This window comes from Macrobrachium nipponense, chromosome 20 (assembly GCF_015104395.2).
Source record: "Macrobrachium nipponense isolate FS-2020 chromosome 20, ASM1510439v2, whole genome shotgun sequence".
In the NCBI taxonomy this organism is placed as follows: domain Eukaryota; kingdom Metazoa; phylum Arthropoda; class Malacostraca; order Decapoda; family Palaemonidae; genus Macrobrachium; species Macrobrachium nipponense.
In genome coordinates, this window is record NC_061089.1 from 56,029,630 (window position 1) to 56,051,304 (window position 21,675).

A 21,675-nucleotide genomic window follows, 5' to 3' on the forward strand; every position below is an offset into this window, starting at 1 on the left:
GCAAAAGGCAAGTTTTGGGGCTTTCTTTTGCATATCCTTGTTCAAAATTCTAAATACATGTACGTATATTAAAGCTGGGTCTTGTTTAGTTCAGAATATATAAATGAAAAACCTGTATGTTTCCTAAAAACACTAGTAAAACATCATATAAACTTATCAAACCAAGCTTCATATAAGAAATAGACTTTCCTTACATTAACCCTTGAATTATTGATGTACGGAATTCTGTTTACAGGTAGATGTAACATAAATTAAAGCCAAAATATTTCAAAAGTAAATTAACTGTAAAAAACTTTGAGTACAACATTAAATATACTTTAATAATCTCTATATAGATCTTTAAAATCTATAAAATTAACAGTATATACATAATGCTAAGTGAGAAAACTTTTAGCTGTCAAAAATAATAATGGAATGTATACAAAAGGAAAATATCACCATCAGTAATCAAAGAGAGATCTCATAACTGATGGAAAATGCTTAATGACGACACAAAATAAAAGACTGCTCTAGAAAACTAGAATACCCACAAACAAGGAACATTAATTGCATAAAACAACATTGCATCATGACTTAAACCACATTAATTAGATTAAATATTTGAGCATGAAAAATGTCTTCATAGACAGTTGATTATACACACACACCTCACAACCATGAATCCACTTTCACTCGCTGCTTAATATTGGTAACATAAATTTCAGTATTTTACGAGAAGGTTCTCTGAATACTAGCACTGTACGTCAGATTTAAATTGGGGATATTTACAGTTATATCTATTATAAATGCAACCAGCTGTACAGTACTGCAGCTAAATTTCACTGTTATACTCACCATGTTGGTTCACAACCACTGGAGAGAGAAATTGCACTTACTTTTCAACCTTTATCAATCTTGCATGTATGTCACACAACTGGAGAATCTTGATTATAAGTAAATAGTACATATAACTATAACTATGGGAACATCAACATTTTCTTCATGATGTAATATGTCACTTGAGACTTCCCATACTTGTATAACTGAGGTTCAGAATGAATGTATGCTATGCTACAAAGTTGAGTCACACTATGTACAATAAGGTGTTCATAAGTTGGCACCAAAAGCACATTTAAAATGAGACCAGTTCAGCATTTGTTTCCCACTGAGGAACTCATGCAGTTTAAGACCAGTCCTCTGTTAGAAAGTTCATTCAGTTTAAGACAAGTCTTCCACTTGAAGATTCATCCAGTTTAAGATAGTCCTCCACTGGGAAGTTCCTGATCACCTACAGAAGCTCATCACTCTTCTCTGTGACAACATTGTAGTAACTGTGGTCAGGGAAGCGATCCAGTTCAATATACTCCACCTCTGAAAGGAGAAGACCCTCGAGTGTGTGGACTAGCTCAGTGAAACATGGTCTCTCCTTTGGATCCTTATCCCAACAGTAATACATGATGTTGTAAATCTGTAATAATAAAATAGATTCATTACAATTTGCTTGATAGTCTGATAACAGTACACTTAAGTAAAAAGACAGATCTCAACTAATACAATAGTTTTCTATAACAAGAAGACTAATATCTGAAATTTACCAGCATCCTTAAAATTGAATTATAAAGTAAATTAAAAAATGAAAAAAATAAAATTTTCACTCTAGTACATACAACTAATTACAAGACATGTACATTAGTAATAATGTATGTTTTTCAAGATTAAAAGCCAAAGTGTCCAAAGCTTCCATTCCTTTCAAAAGTAGTCTTTCAAATAGAATATTTTGGGAAAATTTATCTATGAGTGTGAAAACCATAATTAATAATAAAAACATTTGGCTATACGTAATCTATAAAAGCATACTAATATGTAGAAAATAGTTTAATTCCTCATGGTTCAATTGACCAATCCAGAAATATAATTTATTTCAATAACATTCCTGGGCAAAGTATCTTCATATCAAAATTAACATCTTTTTCAGGAGGAAAGCATGTAAGCATCACAACAAAAGTCCCTTTATTTCCATACAATAAATTAATTTCATTTGGACTGCCTATGGCTAAGATGACATAGCATTATCCATAATGTCTTTTTTATCCTAAGTCTAATATGTATTACCTCTCTTCTACAGTGATCCGGTTTCTCCAGCCGATAACCTTCTTTAACTCTCTTCATTACCTCAGCAGCTCCTAAACCAGGATAGGGAGTTGAACCTGAAAGGAAGATAAATGTGAATTATAGAATTTTAATGTCTTTTTACATGAAATACTGGAAAGTTTATATTTTCTATCTCACTAAAATTACCATAAACATTACCTTAGTAGCATAACTTTGAGGAAAAATGAGGAACTTTAGATCTGGTGATTTTGAAATGGTGCATGCAATTCAGTAAAAACAATTTAAATCGAATTAGTAGGTGCATCAGTGACAAGACACATTCTGCTAATCATGGTTCTTAAAGCTACTAATAACCTCTGTAACTTTTAAGTTTTTTAAGAAATCATTCATCCTTAACTAGTTTGAAATGTACTAACTGGACCTTATCCTTTATTATTATCATTATTATTATTATTATTTAATTTTTTTTTTTGCTCTATCACAGTCATCTAATTCGACTGGGTGGTATTTATAGTGTGGGGTTCCGGGTTGCATCCTGCCTCCTTAGGAGTCCATCACTTTTCTTACTATGTCCGCCGTTTCTAGGATCACACTCTTCTGCATGAGTCCTGGAGCTACTTCAGCCTCTAGTTTTTCTAGATTCCTTTTCAGGGATCTTGGGATCGTGCCTAGTGTTCCTATGATTATGGGTACAATTTCCATTGGCATATCCCATATCCTTCTTATTTCTATTTTCAGATCTTGATACTTATCCATTTTTTCCCTCTCTTTCTCTTCAACTCTGGTGTCCCATGGTATTGCGACATCAATGAGTGATACTTTCTTCTTGACTTTGTCAATCAACGTCATGTCTGGTCTATTTGCACGTATCACCCTATCCGTTCTGATACCATAGTCCCAGATGATCTTTGCCTGATAGTTTTCTATCACTCCCTCAGGTTGGTGCTCGTACCACTTATTACTGCAAGGTAGCTGATGTTTCTTGCACAGGCTCCAGTGGAGGGCTTTTGCCACTGAATCATGCCTCTTTTTGTACTGGTTCTGTGCAAGTGCCGGGCATTCGCTTGCTATGTGGTTTATGGTTTCATTTTTCGTATTGCACTTCCTACATATGGGAGAAATGTTATTTCCGTCTATCGTTCTTTGAACATATCTGGTTCTTAGGGCCTGATCTTGTGCCGCTGTTATTATTCCTTCAGTTTCCTTCTTTAGCCCTCCCCTCTGTAGCCATTGCCATGTGTCATCGTTGGCTAGTTCTTTAGTCTGTCTCATGTATTGTCCCATGTATTATTATTATTATTATTATTATTATTATTATTATTATTATTATTATTATTATTATTATTCATTATTATTACATACATATTATTATTCAGTAGAAGAAACCCATTTATATGGAACAAGCCCACAGGGACCATTGACTTGAAATTCAAGCTTCCAAAGAATATGGTGTCCATTAGGAGGAAGTAAGATATACCCCACTTATTAAGAAAGAAAAAATAAATTACTTGATATATTCATACATAGGTAAAAATGTATTAAAATGCAAGGAGAATAGTACTAGGGTAGTAATGCATTACATCTTCACTTGAACTTCTGAAGTTGCAGTTGCACGAAATCCTCTGGGGGACTGTTCCACAGTCCAACAGTATAATTAATAAAGGACCACTGGAACTGAGAGGTTTGACAGTGAGTCACAGTTACTGGATATTGGTGCTGCTATTCAGTGACTCTGGTTGCTCTCAGCAGATAAAGGGGATCAGGGATCAATGGTGAATGTGAAGGATCTGCTACTATACAAAAAAATTATAATCCTCAGCTATTAGATTCAACTTTTGTTCCTTAAATTTTGTCTTCATTAATATAATGTGCGATTTCCAAGAGTGAATGCGACAGCTTGGGCCCTGACTTCTTAACTGAACAATCTCTTGGTTAATTTCAAGCCTTTGATCCTATTCATACTCTGTTTTAAGTATGTATTTTAAAGTCCTCTGGTAGTATTTCTGCCCCACTACTCTTAAGCAGTTACACAACACATGCTGAGACCATCACTACACGAAACAATGGCTGATATGTTATAAGTGGCAAGTAGGATAACGTACTGCTCATCTACAAATATACACCCACAAGAGAGTTATAAGGCTTGCAATTTCAAAGACTAGCCAGCACAGTTTGAAATAAGGTTCTTCTCTAGGAAATTCCATTTCACCATGCATATCCTTATCCTGAGTAGTTTCACATACTCTCTACACATTCACCTCCCTCCCCAGATACCGTGAATAAATCATATCTTACCTAGCTCTACATATTATTATGAGAACTCAGTAGTTATTTATGACCACTAGTACCATATTGTAGGGAGTTTGCAATTCCCATGAGGTGTTATATGCCACTGAGGGAAAGGAATAAGCAGTGGCTTCACCCATGTTATTTTAGTCCACAACAGACTTAACTTCATGTCACTCTACCAACAGAAGAAGTCTGGATCACAACCTTACTTACAAAACGACAAAACCACACAAACCACAACAGATGTACTACATATATAGGTATGTATATCCTGTATTCATAAGAAGAAGACTTCAATGATCATCAAAAGGATATACTCTATTCACAGTCAAACTAGCTCGTCCACATGGAAAGCATATTTTCTACATCATCATTAGATTTCTGTCAGGCACTTAGATAACTCTTGTCAATATCCTTATTGTACTATGAATCAATAAAAGCTCACCTCTTCATGTGAGATAGACATTCACTGGAAGTGGAAAAGAATCTATGCATATACATCTGGAGAAATATTTTCAAGGTAGTGCTGAAGTTACCTCACAATCACATGAGTGAAATGCATGCATAAGCAAAGCAAGATTACAAGTGGAGAAAATGATACAGAAATCCTCTCTTCTCTTTAGGCTGTGCGTAACAATGCTAAGCCTCTTCATCTTTCAGATGTTTCCAGGAATAAAGCTGTACAATAGCTACCCCTTCAATTTTTTTCCTGTACAAAATATATCTTACATCACATCATATGAACAATAACAATATATACTATGCTAGTAACAAGACACATTTATTTTTTTAAATAAAAACTGAAAAGAATTCAACTTACCTAGGGTCACAATCTCCCAAAGCAGAACTCCAAAGCTCCATACATCTGATTTTGTTGTGAAGATATTGTCAAAGAGTGACTCAGGAGCCATCCATCTGGAAAACATGGGAAAATTAGGCAAGACTTTCCAGTTAAACTTGAAAAAGCTATCAAGACAATTCTGGGTCAATTTACCTCTAGGGTTCCCATTTCAAGAGTAAATTGTTTATGGTAATTGAAAGTACTGGCAACATTTTAAAAGCAAATCACCTACAAAAAGTATAAGAAAATGGCAAAAGGTTTTCATTTAACCCTATATGTATTTACATTAATGGTTCTCAATTTCGAAAGTTTTGTGGAGAATTCCAACCTCAAAAATATTATTTCTTCTGTAATTACACAGTATACATTAATACTGTGACAATTTCATGTAAAAAAGAAAATTATTTATGTTGTAAATAATTGATTTCTTTTAATGATAAACCTTTCCTGTGATCAGAATTTTAGCTTGAAATTTACCAAAATTTACAGATGGAGTATTTCCAAGTTACAAAAAGCAACATCATTTAAATGAGCTCTACTATAATCAGTGTAGGTTTAATTCATAGTCAAGGGTCATTTCGCTTATGAAGATTTAAATATGAATTCATGTTTTTATTGAACTGAATTTTAAAATTCTAAATATTATAATGTATTATAATATTTAGAATTTTAAGATCAACAAAGACCTGAGGTTGCGAAGCCAATAAGAAACATTATTTTATTGAGAAACACTCTTCACTACTGAGATAATAAACAAAATATAAATATTGAATTGTGATCTCCTCACTGAAAAAAAATACAGATAAAAGTAAAAGAAGACGCTGTGTCATCTTGAAAAAGTTCTGCATTAATGTGTGTGCAATTTTAACATCTGGTTTATAAAAAAAAAAACTCACTTTCCATAAACATGAACAAAATATTACGATAAAAGCGTATGATGACTTGCAACCTTCACGATCATGAAAGGATAAATGTAGGAGCTAATGTTTTCGAGAGTTATCAGTACTAAACTCAGATAATAGCACATTTCATCCTACTTCTCCAAGGACCCCTTTCCTCCTGTTTGTAATGAAGGTAGCTTCCAAAAGTCCCTAAATTTAACTTTCAAATACTAACTATGTTTCTAGCTTTTAATATTGTTCTGAGAAAACTCATTATGTACTGTACAATAACAGAAATAACCATTAAAACATTATAATATTGAGTTTTTAATATTCTTCTGAGAAAACACTTTATGTACTGTACAATAACAGAACTAACCATTACAACATTATAACTTTGAGTCATTTGTTATGTGAATTACTAATACTACACCTTGTACACATTCACATTTATTCCCTGAAAATTTTAACTTCTTCCTCCTATTCCTGTGTTCAATAGAAAACAAGAAACAGTTTAACAGTTTCTTTTTTGTTAAAATCATCGTTAATCATGATAATGCTCCTATGAAATACCAAAGCAACACTGAACGTGAATACCTTGAGTCCAGCTCAGGTTTCTATATCCAAGTCTACATTGGAACATAACCAATTTTCTTAGATTTCACTATAATACTTCTTACCTTATGGGTAACCTGCCATCACTTTTACGGGCATATATGTGATTGTTGGCAACATCTCGAGCGAAGCCAAAGTCAGCTACTTTGCAGATTTTGTCTTCTCCAACCAACACATTACGGGCAGCTAAGTCCCGATGGATAACCTGCAAATTGCATAATACTAGTAAAATTTTCTCTCCTGTATTGAGGAACTGTAAGAACATTTATGCTTGAACTCTCTAATATAACTTTAATATATGTACAGCATTTTGATCATCTGGAATTACATTGGGTATTTTAAATTTGTGAAAAGTATTAACTGAGAAATTGTGCTATATTAACAACATTTATGCTGCAATATCTTATACGTACTGTATTTCATTCAGTATATGCTTAATTCAACTTACACAATAATGCTATATATGTAATGAAGTTTAAACTAATTTTCCTCCAAAATTTGAATTTAGTATCAAGTAAAAAAATAAAAATTACAAATTTTGCTTCCTTTGCAACTGGATAGGAAACACTCCAAGTTCTGGAGAGAGATTCTATGTTTTCTATGAAATTTCCATTTACTTACATCATTCCTTGCTAGGAACTCCATTCCTCTGGCTATCTGGTAAGTGAAGAGGGTGAGGTCCCTTGGAGTTAGGGAGGACGACGCTCCATGTAAGTTATTATAACTAGCATCAGCTCTTGAAGCTCTTAAGTAACTCTGTAGTTTACCTCCAATCATGTACTCCAGGATAATGAAAATAGGGTCTGTAAAGTAGCATTATCACAAGTGTTGTAAGAGTTGTACAGTAAGTTCAGTTCTCATGTCTTTAAAATTAGATAAATACACATATTACACATATGGTACGTATTATCTTTGTAAAGTCTGTTAACTAAAACTGATTACTATACTTGTAAATAAATAGATTAAAGTAACACCAGCAACAGGATCTACACAGCATGATCATTAAACATAAAAAGGGTTAATAATGTTCTAAATACTAATGTCATTACAACAAGACCTCATAAAGTCACTTTAATCAATAAATATTAGCTGTAAAGTCACTTTAATAAATAAATATTAGCTATAATTACAAATTCGTTTATGTAAAACCAAACTGCATGTTCATTTGCATACCACATACTTCAGTGATCTCAAATTAATTTTTCATATACTACATCATGAACAGTGAACTGCGAAAGACTGTGATCATCTTATAGAACTAACAACCACATGAGTTTTTAGATGATTTACTGGTTAAATCAAGAGTGAAAAACGAAATATTATTTTTTATGTTATGAAAAAGTTAGGGTTCATTTAATGTCTACAAAAATAATCTTGAATTATTTTCCATGTAACACCAGCAAAGAAAATCTCCCGTACACAGGGTGACTATTTCACCTCCTCTGGAAATCTCCGATATAGAATAAAAAAATTTAAGATTCCAAGTGCATCATTAATATCTCACATGCAATCTTCAGTTATGCTATTTTTTTTTAGTCATGTGTCTAAAGCTAACAGTCCAAACACTTTTACAAAATGCTCATCAATATTTTTACATCATTGGAAGCCATCATTTTTGTTTCTTTTACATATTTCTATAAAGAACATTCCTATCAACTTGTAAATTTGAAATAAAAGCATAATGAAAAGTAACTTGCCATTCATTTGATTTATTAGAACTTGTCCATGAGTGTTTAGAAAACAACTTGTTCAGGTACTTCTATTAAAATAATTCAAGATTATTTTAATAGAAGTACCTGATATGTATAAGATCTCGTTTCTCTCTCTAAAAAACATGATGAATAACAAAGAAAAGACAAAAGAGAGGTTAAAGTAAGAGAGATGTGGTGAGAAATTCTTTACCTTTTTCTGAGCAGCAGCCCAAAAGTGAGACCACATTAATATGTTTCCCAAGATTCTTTAGAACCTTCAACTCCTGTATGAGATCTCTACGTTCTCTATCTCCTGCACATTCCTTCAGGGTTTTAACTGCTACCAGCATGGGGCCCTTGGGACTCATTCCCACAGCTTCACATTTCCATACCTTGAAAAGGGGAAGAAGCATAAGATGTGATACTTCAAAATACAATATTTTCCATTTTGTACTGTATCTCCAAGCTTTCAGTAAGGTACTTACAATTTTATTAACTAATATTCAACACACACATAAACACAAGCAAGCTTTTCAGTTGCAAATAAATTTTAAAAAACTGATAAGAGTGTATATAAAAAGCTTATAGTTATCGCAAAATAAGTCCATCTGTGACAAAAAATAAAAAATCAATAAGTAAGTATATCCCAAAATAACCATAAAGATGCAGGATGTTTCGGATTGAAATAAAGAAAAAATGTAATTTACTGTTGCAGCTCCTCGTGGTGGTGGTTCCCAATAGTAGTTAACAGCAACCTTTTCAAGGGTCCTGCATGAAGTGGGAGTTTCATCTCTTCCCATAAGCCATTCAATACTTCAATTTTGACCTTAGCCTAATTAGCAACAATACTGGGAGAGGTTATGTGGGTGTGGAAATCTCACCAAATGTCCAATATGCATTGTCTTGTCCTTTCCTTCCCTACCCTGATAACTGTTGACTGATCCAAGCAAATAAATAATTAAGATGCTTAAATGGATGTCATCTAGTTACTGGATTATCAAGGCATTAGCCAAATCATAAAGGAGTTTACATACAGGAAATACTGTACTTCTCTTGATTTGATAGAGGTGGCTGTGATTACATAACAGCACTGCAAACAGCAGCCAACTAAATGATTCAGCTAGAAACCATACAGTGCTTATACCTAGCAAATGAGTGAGTCACTCCTTGACTATCTAATACCAGAACACTTCCTATTCTTCCTTGGCTACCTAGTACCAGAACACTAACTGTTCTTACTGTTCAATTCTTGTTCTAAGATGCACAACAACTGTCAAGGTTTTGATAACAGATGAGTGACACAAGGCAAGATTCTGGAAAATGGGAATGAAGCGTATTTTATAAATAGGAACCGATTACTGACCTCCCATAAAGGCACATATTGCGTACAATAATGCAATTAGAACAACTAATGCAGCTGCTGGTTTCTATCACTAGTAAATTCAACTCTGCTCTCACAAGTGGATCAATTATGCTTGTTTGCTTCCCGAAATGCCACGTTGGGAATGTTAGTTTCATCATGCTCTCTCTCTCACTCTCTCTCTCTTATATCCAAGCCAATGGCTCAATTTCTGCCAGAAGGCTGCATTGCTCCACTTCTTTTTGCCAATGGCCATAGCAAGTTGCCAAGTTGAAAGCACCACTTGATCCACTTCTTTTCAAGATATGCAGTAAAGAGATCACAAATCAAGACAAAAATCCTAAATCCTTGTAATACGGCGTAGCAACATTCTGGGATACCTACTGATGGTAAGCCTAGGATTCTTTCATAAAAAAATACCAGTAATATTGCTGATAAGAAGAGAAAATACAGAATCATGAAAACGAAACGAAACGAGTTACACAGTGTTATATTACCGAAACATCATACCCACCTGGCCGAAACAACCTTCTCCCAGAATTCCTACGAATTTCAGGTGATGCCGAGGGAACTCCCAGCAATCTTTTTCGGAAGGAGCAACTTCACTCAGTTTCCTTTTCTGTTTGAAAATTAAAAGTATCTGATCACCAGATGTTGCCATTTCTATTCATTTATCATATAACCCAATATCTATGACTTACTTGGGTGTTATTCAACATACGAATGAATGATTTCGAATTATATGACATCGTGATAAGTGTTATTCAAAAAATAATAGTTATATATAAAAAGAAATTATAAAAAAATGGAAAAAATCTATGTGCATGCTATGGGATCTATATAGTAAATTCAGAAACAGTCAAATTTTAAAGTTCTCACTTGAATGGCTTGGCTTGCGTGAAATTTGTAAAAACCACAAACTGACTTACATCTGTTTCATTCCCAGTTCTGACGTCATCTTCATACTTATTGCTCTGTGCTCGTTTCCGGAAGAGGGCCATCATCGTGAGACGGCTACTGCCTGATTTATTCCTTCGAGGTGGAACTTGAAAGGTAGAATCCTCCTCAGCCTTTTCAGTGTACACAACCACACTCTCCTGAGGGGAAAAAGTTCGAAAAGTAAACAACCATACTTTTCTAAGGAAAAGAAACAGCTTCCAAAAATGAAAGGTTAAGTAATTATAGTGATTCATCATCTAGGAGAAGTTTATGACCTCTGCCAAATTTATATATTATATATATTATATATATGTATATATATATATATATATATATATATATATATTTATATTTACTTATAATATTAACTGAATTGTTTGTTTGCGTGTTTGACTTTGTGTCCATGTTTGTTATTAGCCAGAAATTATGTGTCGCTTTGGTATTATAAGCCATATAATGGCTAAGAGTCGACGAGCATTAAATCTACAATACATTATCAGAAAAAGGGACAAAAATAATTTAATCACATATTCTCATTCACTGGAAAATAATTTTTTTAATGAAGTAATTATTCAGCATATATATCAGAGCGTCAGTCACTGGAGTGGCGATCTCCCTGCCAAGTCTGTGACCTCGGGCGGCCATATTGAAAGGTCTCGATCCAGCTCATAGCACTACGTATACCTTATTACTATTATTATCTTTACTGTTATTTTTTTAATTTTTACTATTATTATTAACTTTTTATTTTTTAGTATTATCTTTACCATTATTATTATTATTATTATTATTATTATTATTATTATTATTATTATTATTATTATTATTATTATTATTTTTGACCCAACCTCACAGAGAAAAATGACAAAAACTGGTTGGTTTAAGAACTCCAACCACTAGGGTTAGGGTCTCAGCATCTGTTATTGGATCTCAGCAGTGTCTAGCATAAATGGCTCCTGTAAATTAACGAACTTTCCTTGCATACAGTCACCAAACAATAAGTAAACAGTAATGTACAAATACTAAACACTTACATTCACAATACACTAGCACTTACTAAACACTCACACTTTACTACTATACACTCACCAAACACACACACTATACATTCACTAAACACTCACACTTACTACGCACTCAAACACTAAACACTCATTAAGTATTCACTAAGCACTCTATACACTATACTCTCACTAAACCCTAAACATTCATAAAACACTAGTTACTCACTAGACCCTAAACACTCATTAAACACTGAACAGTCAATGGACATTCACTAATCACTCATTAAACAGTCACTAAACACTTGCACACTAAACATTCACTAAACAGTATAATTCACAAGACATTTGCTAAACACTCACTAAACATCAATTGAATACTTACTAAACATTCACTAAACACTAACATTAAAAAACATTCATTAAACCCTAAACACTAACTAAACATTCACTAATTACTAACATTCAATAAATATTCACTAAACTCCAAACACTCACTAAACACCTACACACTAAAAAGTCACTAAACACTCACTAAATATTCATTAAAGATTAATATGCACTAAACTTTCACTAAACCCTAAATACTCAGTAAACAGTTACACACTCTAAGCATTTACGAAATTCTAAACATTTACAAACATTCACTGAATACATACACACTAAACACTAACATGCATTAAACCTTCACTAAACCCTATACACTCACTAAACACACTAAACCCTAAACACTCACTGAATACTTTACACACTAAACATTCACTGAACACTTACTTGAATTGAACCTTTATTAACCTCTAAACACTTACGCACTGAACATTCACTTAACCCTAACCCTCACTGAACATTCACTGAATACTTACACACGAAACATTCACTAAACACTAACATTCACAAGACATTCACTAAGCACTCCCCGAATGCATACACACTAAATATTCACTGAGTACTTACACAATAAACATTCACTAACATTCACAAAATATTCATTTATCCCTAAACATTCACTAAACAGTTACTGAATACTTACATACTAAACACTCATTAACATTCACAAACCTTTTACTAAACCCCAAAGGCTGAATACTTGCACAATAAATATTCACAAAACTCACTGAATACTGAATATTTGATAGTTACATTAAGCATTCACTGAATACTTACAAAGCAAACATTCACTAAACCTTAACCCAAACATTCTCTAAACCCTAAACTAAACATTCACTAAACACTCATAAACATTAACTAACTACTTACTCACCAAACCCTAAAAATTCATCAAACACTTTCTCATTAAATATTAACGATAAAAAAAGAATTCACAGTCGCACTAATCCCTGTTCAGACCTTTAAAAATGGCTGCAAGGCTATGCAGCGCCGCCCTGGTGGAAGACCACCGAACTACATAGTACTGGTATAGAGATCACAACTCCAGGTATATACCCAAATACACTTATAGCAAATATTCAATTCCATTTGCTCTACACATGTGAATATACATAAAACTAATATACAGTAATTCCTCGCTAATGGCCATATACAGGAATACAAAATAATACAACCAAACTGTAATACTCACCTTGGCTTCAGCTCTGGCCTTCCTCCTCTGAATCCTTCTCCAGTAAAAGTAAAGCGCCAAAGCCAGGGGCGATATACTAGCTATCAGCACGATGGGCACGACGGTTAAACTTATATCTCCCTCAGGAGCTTCTTCAGCGCCCTCTGAGACTGACCCGTAATCTTCGTTGTTGAGGCTACCAGAGTTCCCGCCGACCACCCGAAGGTCTTGGCTGTTATTCCTGTCGCTGTTGGGCTTCGACTTCGGTATGGAGGTACCGGAAGTCTCTGAAGGATATTCCACGGACACCGTGTTGGTGATGGTGGAGGTGCTGGTGCTGGTGCTAGTACTAGGCCTAGGAGGTAAAACCACCAAGAATACGTCTTCTGGTGAAATTCCACCACGGCTGCTGGCTTTTACAGTTAGTGTGTAGTTTTGGTTCTAGAAAAAAAAAAAAGGGGAGATAAGAGATCCGTTTTCATGTTAAGAACAATTATGTTAAGAATTTGTGGTATATAAGAACTTGCCGCTTCCACTAGAAAGGATTATAGGCAATGAAATTTAGGAATGTGAATAATTATTGTAAAATACGTTTTGGAATTGCAATATAAAATCTAGGCCTCAGGCCAAATGCTGGGATCTATGAGGTCATTCAGCGCTCATAGGAAAATCAACAGCTAAGAAGGTTTTATAGGTGAAAAGTTAAGTATATCTTAGTTTTACCAGACCACTGAGCTGATTAACAGCTCTCCTAGGGCTGGCCCGAAGGATTAGATACTTTTACGTGACTAGGAACCAATTGGTCACCTAGCAACAGGCCCTACAGCTTATTGTGGGATCCGAACCACAGTTATCCGAGAAATGAATTTCTATCACCAGAAATGAATTCCTCTGATTCCGCGTTGGCCGAGCCTGGATTCGAACTTCGGACCACCGGGCTGGCAGCCGAGAGCGAAAACCACTCGTCCAGCGAAGAACTTTTAAAGGTGAAACAGAAGGATAACATCGCAGTTGCACTATGAAACAATTATTACGAAAAAGTGAGAAGTAAGATGGAAGAAAGAGGTACAGTAAACGGAATGAAAGAGGTTGCAGCTAGGGGCCGAAGGGAGGCTGCAAAGAACCTTAAGTAATACCTGTGTGCACTTTGTGACACGTGCACTAACAGCATTATTCCCCCCACCCCAAGCGCCCCACGGGGAGAAATAAGTTTTTAGCCGTCAAGAAATAAATGTTGTCCGGAAAAGAAATCACTGAAATAGATGAAATGTTTGGTAAGGTATCGTGGACGTTCAAAGATCACGTTAACTTTCGTACTACAGCAGTGAGACGAGTGGCAATTTATCTAGACCAGTGATTCCCAAACTTGACCTTACAATCTCATGAATCCCAGCCGAGGACTCCAGCCAATCAAAAGTTCATTATCATACCGGGATACCCAGTAAATTTAATATTTTCATATTCCTCTTACAAAGTAAGTATAAGCATATGTATAAAATAGTTTCAATATTTTTTTATTGATTTAAAGTCAATGCAAAGTAAAATTGGTGAAAACAACCACAATTTTTTCATCGTGTCGCTGACCCCCTAGGTCCTTCTCCTGGACCCTCAGGGGTCAGCGGACCCCAGTTTGGGAACCACTGATCTAGACCACGGTATATTGATAACTCAATTTGACTATAACGTCCATGCCGATCAGTGGTGTGATTCAAAAGTGACTTCTTGAGGCACAAGGTCAATGGACTTGCCTGAATTTATGAGATGGTGAAGCCGATCTCACAGACTAAAGTTCCTTAAAACAATAAAAGTAGTTGGCTGGTGTTTGAGACAAAAATCGCTCATTAAAATTAAAGACCGTCGGGTGGCGTTCAAAACAATTTAATAGCAACTTTTCATTTCTAAAAGACTTTATTTGGGTTACGGCCAGGGATTATTTACTGACTGTGAGAGATCTAGCACAGTCCTATGAAAGAAAAAACCTTTCCACTTCGAACATGAAATGTAAAGCATTCTCTTACAACCTTAAACAAGTAAAAAATGCGCCAAAGTTTCTTCGGCGTAATCGCGTTTTCTGTCAGCGTATAATGCTGTACGAAACTTTCAGCCACGGCCGGTGGTGGTCTGTATTGTTGGTGCCTATAGCGGTGCCAGAACCACGGTTATGGCTAACTTTAACCTTAAATAAAAATAAAAACTAATGAGGCTAGAGGGCTGCAATTTGATAAGTTTAATGATTGGAGGGTGGATGATCAGCATACCAATTTGCAGCCCTCTAGCCTCATGGTTTCTAAGATCTGAGGGCGAACAGAAAAAGTGCGGACGGACAGACAAAGCCGCCACAATTGTTTTGTTTATTTATTTATTTTACAGAGAACTAAAAGGGACTGAGTAACACCACTGACTTCCAAACTCGTCTAAATTTTTAATTCATTCATCCATATGTAAAATCTAACGTATATAAAACCATATATGCTTTCCTTCACAATCTAAAGATGATTTCCCGTAAACTTCCCTCATCAATCTAATCACAATAAAATTTTGTATTTAGTAAAATAATTGTAAACAGATTTAAATTACCTTAATTAGATGGAAACAAGGCTGCTGTCACTCTGTTATCGTCTGCATTCGAAGTATCAATCAAGACATCGCTCGATCGACTTTCTGCTGCTTCATAATTTGGTATATACAACCATTCTTTGATGAATCCTTATTCAGTCATTATTATATACATAAACATATATATAAATATGCAAGTGAACGAGAGTGTAGGTAAATGAATCATGGAAAAAATAATATATCTGACCACAATAAACCCCTAAAAGAGTGTGGACATTTTTTTTTTTCACACATAATGTGGCAGACCGTAAAATGAAGACGCCGCTTTTACACCCGATCATGTAGTCTGTGTGTGTGTGTGTGTGTGTGTGTTTTTTTTTTTTTTTTTTTTTTGTTTTTTTTTTTTTTTTTTTTTTTTTTTGACCAACAGCTTTACGTGACTTCCGAACCACGTCGAGAGTGAACTTCTATCACCAGAAATACACATCTCTAACCCCTCAATGGAATACCCGAGAATCGAACTCGCGGCCACCGAGGTGGCTGACCAAGACCTTACCGATCACGCCACTGAGGCGCTCCGATCATGTAGTGCATCAAAACTTCCACACCGGAGGCCACATTTTCTAGTACGTCTCGGCAACACTGGCTCCTGGTTCCTAGGCGCTCACTCCACCAACACAGTTACGGGCACACAACACTATTCGCGTGAGGTGCAGAGCTTTATTCCCTTGTCTTTACAAGTTTATTCCCTTGTTTTTACAAGTTTATTCCCTTGTTTTTACAAGTTTATTCCCTTGTCTTTACAAGTTTATTCCCTTGTTTTTACAAGTTTATTCCCTTGTTTTTACAATTCTAACCTTCGCTAGTTTTAATTGTTGCATTTAAAGCTCTCATTCTCTTACATAAACAGTTCAAGAACGAGTCCCTATTAAGACCAAAGCTTGGACATAAGGACGAAGGACGACTTAACTCACCACGTGAACAGGTGGTCTGGCCACTCGAACCTTCCCGTAGAGGTCGATCTCCAGGACACCATGAGGATCATTGAGGGTCAGGTTATACCCGTCTCCCGAGATGTCTTTGACAGTGACGACGTCGACGATTCGCCCGACGTCGTCGTCGGTGTAGACGACCCATTCTCGGTTCTTGACAATGAGCAACGGCGGAGCTGAGCAAGAGAGAGAGAGAGACGGGTTGAGTTGAGGTGACTATAGAATTTAAGCCAAAGGCCAAGTACGGGGACCTATGAGGTCATTCAGCGCTGAAATGGAAATTGACAGTAAAAGGTTTGAAAGGTGCAACAGGAGGAACACTTCACAGTTGCACTATGAATCAAGTGTTCGGGAAGGGTGGAAAGTAAGATGAAGAAAGAGAATATGAAAGAAGGTACAGTAAAAAGATCGAAAGTGGTTACAGCTAGGGATCGAAGGCACGCTGCAAAGCACTGTAAGTAATGCGTACAGTACCACGCATGAGGTCCACTGACGGCAATAACCCCTACGGGCAGAGAGAGAGAGATTGGGGGTGGGGGGGGGGGGGGGGGGGGGTTATAATTTTGCTGATAAAATGTCATCATGCAGAATAAGAGATAATATCATTGTGCATATCTCGAGTTAATACTCAATTTTTTTTAAAAATGGGGCTTCTACGGAATAAATATAAAATGTAATAAATAAGATCAGTGATTAATGTATGAGGCAAAATTTTTATATCTCTTTGTGCACTTAACGTGTTGGAGAAGCCTTCAAAATATATATATATATACATATACATATATATAATATACATATATATATATATATGGATATATATATATGGCCACTGGTATATATATTTATTTACCTTTGACCTATTTCATCAGCATCTCACCATCTAGTTTGACCATCTGTTGCAGGCTCAGTGAAGAACCGCGGAAAATGTATGACTTTCACAAAGTATATTGAAGGCTTCTCCAACACGTTAAGTGCATAAAGAGATATAAAGATTTTGCCTCATACATTAATCACTGATCTATTTTTTGTGGAATAAAGGCCTATTATATATATATATATATATATATATATATATATATATATATATATATATATATATATATATATATATAATATATATGGGCCTTTATTCCACAAAATTTACAGTGGTTATTATAGAGTATACATAGCTTTAAATCGTACAATGGCGCTGAAGTGTAGCTAGAAAATGAATTCATATACAAATTAGTGATGTACATAAGTAAAAGCTCACTACAAAATAAGTGCATAATGAGTATTTATACCATTATTACAGCGTATTACTTACGTTTGTGGTAGACTTGGTGGCAGAGACCTAATTTTACATATCTGAATAACTATCCCATTCTCTACAGTAAGTTCGTATCAGTACAAGAATATATCTACTTCATCTTTATATGTATCCTTTTAAATGGTGTCATTCTGTTTTCCTGCTGTATGATTTCCGGTTATTTGTTCCACTGAATTGGGCCTCGAACAGATGAAACCCTATCTGCAATCTTTGCCCTGGTTCTCGGTACCTGTAGTTTTTATATATTTGTCTTGTGGTTCTTTCATGAGTGTGTCCGACTTGTGGGACTCATAATACCTATTTACTATTTTAAACATGAATATTGACTCATGACACTGTAGCATTCCGTTAACTTTAAGCCGTTCTAATTCTTTAATGAATGGTGTAGCATTGTCATGTTTTCGTCCATAACCTACTGCTACTTTTACGGCAAAGTTTTATACTTTTTGTAGCTTATTTCTTATGCTGGCTGTGCAGCCACCCCAGATTAATGAACAGTATGAGAAAAGACTTATGACTAATACTTTGGCAACAATTTTTCTAGTCTGAGCGTTGAACATATCTTTATTTCTCGTTAAAAAGAAAAGTAAACCGTTTGCCTTTGTACAGACGCAGTCCTCATGCTTTTCGAAAGAGAGATAACAATCTAAGATGACACCATATATATAATATATACCATATATATATTATATATATATATATAATATATATATATACATATATACATACATACATATTGTGTTTGCGCGTGTGTGTGTAAGAAGAACAATAACAATGTGTAACATACATAAACCTTGGGCTGCGTAGCCTGTGAGGCAAAAACGAACCTGAAACTACAATGTTTAGACTAATAAAGTATTGCAGATATTTTCGAAAGAATAAAAACCTCAGGATTCTTAGTTATAATGATAACAGAACTGGAATTTATAGTCACTAGAGGCAATCCTCCTTATAGAGGAATAAAAATTATACGAGGCCTTAATGAAACACAATAAAACCAAAAATGGTGTGGTATTCAGAATAAACGAAGGCCCCAGGAGTTTCGCGGAATATTATGGAATAACCGGAAATAAAAAATTGCTGCGATACGATTCAGAGTAAACATAATAAATTCAAATTGGATACAATTTAAATGACCAGGATCAAAAGAAGAGCGGAGTGATCAATAAAATCAAAGAATATGTTTAAAGATACTTACCATGGTTACTAGGCTGGGGCCACGGTGGAGGAATAACAGGAGGCGTATTCGAAGGAAAGCCGAGATTACCGAAGGGAGAATTCTCGGTGATCCAAGGAGGCCTGCCCCTGCTTTTCCCGTTGCCACTCTTCTTGACTTCGACTCGGACTTCGACGATGGGCGACGTCGTCCCATCGTGAAGGCGTACCACTAGGATGTAGTTGGCGTTTCCATTGACAGCCTGAGGAGGTTAATTAATCTACTAGGTGGTCTTTGAATAAAAAATGAAGGCTAACCGGTTGGTGGCTTCAGTTCGAGACTATAGGCCTATATAAAAAAAACATTTACAATATGAACATGTCACAGACTTTTAATGACTTGGAATATTTGTTCTAATCAAGTCGTCTTTAGTCATAGACAGACTACTTTAAGATTACCGACAGAGGTGTAATTCAATTGGTAACAACTAGGAAGTCAACCTGATACAACGATTTCTTGAATTCAAACGCAAGGGAACGGTCTATGCTACACTATGCTGATTTTTGCCTCTAAATAGATACTGACTGAACGACACTGTAGGATTACTCACCAATCCGGTAAGGTTCTTGGCGACCTTTACCCTGTTGTTCTCGTCCACCGTGAAATACGTGTGTATGTCTTGCCCTGGGCTCTTGGACTCGAGGGTGAAATACACCGGATCTTGCTCAGAATCTCTGGCCTTGAGCGTCGTCACCGTGTGGCCAATTTCATCGTTTTCGTACAGCACCCAGTGCTTCTCGGAGTCCAAGGAAGGAGGCGCGTTCGCGCCGAAGATTCCTGCGAAAATATGCCGAACAGGTTAGTGACTGAAGGTCAACCGCTCCAGAAAGTTTACTCTCTCTCTCTCTCTCTGCCCACAATTTAGTGTGATTTCCCGTTCTCTCTTTACTCTTTATCCTCAGTTTCATGATCACGTCACTTGAACAATATTGGAATTTTGCGGAGCGAAATGTAGACATTTTGCCCGCCACTAATATTAAGGTCTCTTCGACATGCAATGATGCTAGAAGAACGATTTAATCAAACTTCGTATCTTTTACCTGGTTCTCATGTGTGTGTGTTCTGTTTTCGAACATCAAAGGGCTGTTCGAATTACATTCCTTCAGTAATGATAGCGCCTCTTGTGGTAAGAGTGATGAGACGGTGTTCTTGAAATGGGAAAAAATCGACAGAAAAACCGATGGAAGTTAGATATGAGGAACATAGGAAAATGACGCTGAATGGCGAGGAAAGTCGTTTGATGTATTGTAAGAAAAATGGATGAAATAGTGGGAAAACTGGCTGTATTAAGAAAGAGTAGGGGAAAGAGTTTTTGAAACATGACAATCCGGTTGTAATATAAGCAATTATATAAAAAGAAAAGTTACCTTTTATTGGGGAATTAAGAAAATACTTGGAAAAATTGACAGAAGACAGCTTTTACTCAAAAACTTGAAAAGGAATAAAAAACAAGTTGGTTCCATTACACAAAAAGAAGAACGGAATTATGAGAAAAATTTACCACATAAAACAAATTTTTTGAGATAAAAAACGAACTTATACTTACAACAAAGTAGAGAGAAAAAAATAAAAAATGGTTGAAAATGTGAAAGCGTGAAATACACACAAAATACGTTACAATAAGAGTTTCATCGTAAATTCAACCAATACCACGAAACCATTCCCTGGTAAAAAGAAATGCAGATCACGTCTTTCATTTCTCCTTCGTTTTCTGTTATTCAGGAAATACTGAAAATTCTGCTTTATATAAGTGACCTCGAAAGCCATTCGTGCGTGTACGACTTTGCTCTCTGTGTCACGATTTGCACTAAAAATGCAGCTTAAAAAACAGCCCGGTTTTTACTCCTACCACCTTTAACGTGGCTTTAATATCTCTCTCTCTCTCTCTCTCTCTCTCTCTCTCTCTCTCTCTCTCTCTCTCTCTCTTTCTGTCCGGTCTGGAATTGAGGAAATACCTTGACGTTTCATACACGTGTAAGTATTAGCATGTAATAAAATAGCAAAAACATTATGGAATGTCAAAGAGACAAATGTTTGATCCCTATGTCCATACAAATCAGAGTCATGGAATTATTTAGGCTGTTCACAGCATCATTGCCTTAGGCCGAGAGAGAGAGAGAGAGAGAGAGAGAGAGAGAGAGAGAGAGAGAGAGAGAGAGAGAGAGAGCTTGGCAAGACAGAGCAGTGACTACTTGACAACGTAGAAAGTATCTTTTACATAGAATGTCAAGGAAAGAATGAAAATAAATAAATAAAAGAAACGTAAACTGCTGAAAACCGATGGCTCCATCTTTGAAGTTCAACTCAATGCGATAACAAAATGCAAAAGAATACTA

General features: G+C 35.5%; 1 protein-coding gene across 1 annotated transcript in view; it reads right to left on the reverse strand.

The window, feature by feature from the left end:
• The window catches only part of LOC135226143 (fibroblast growth factor receptor 3-like), a 41,480-nt gene that overhangs the window by 1,057 nt on the left and 18,748 nt on the right, over positions 1 to 21,675 (reverse strand). The window contains exons 2-13 of the mRNA XM_064265586.1: positions 19,890 to 20,116; positions 19,322 to 19,541; positions 16,797 to 16,990; positions 13,288 to 13,707; positions 10,698 to 10,865; positions 10,283 to 10,387; positions 8,620 to 8,800; positions 7,339 to 7,520; positions 6,783 to 6,922; positions 5,201 to 5,295; positions 2,092 to 2,186; positions 1 to 1,447 (exon numbers count right to left, since the gene is read on the reverse strand). The exon at positions 1 to 1,447 is cut by the window's left edge and continues 1,057 nt beyond it. Coding sequence (XP_064121656.1) covers positions 1,268 to 1,447; positions 2,092 to 2,186; positions 5,201 to 5,295; positions 6,783 to 6,922; positions 7,339 to 7,520; positions 8,620 to 8,800; positions 10,283 to 10,387; positions 10,698 to 10,865; positions 13,288 to 13,707; positions 16,797 to 16,990; positions 19,322 to 19,541; positions 19,890 to 20,116 — 2,207 coding nt within the window. The 3' untranslated portion in view covers positions 1 to 1,267. The remainder of the gene's footprint in view (positions 1,448 to 2,091; positions 2,187 to 5,200; positions 5,296 to 6,782; positions 6,923 to 7,338; positions 7,521 to 8,619; positions 8,801 to 10,282; positions 10,388 to 10,697; positions 10,866 to 13,287; positions 13,708 to 16,796; positions 16,991 to 19,321; positions 19,542 to 19,889; positions 20,117 to 21,675) is intronic.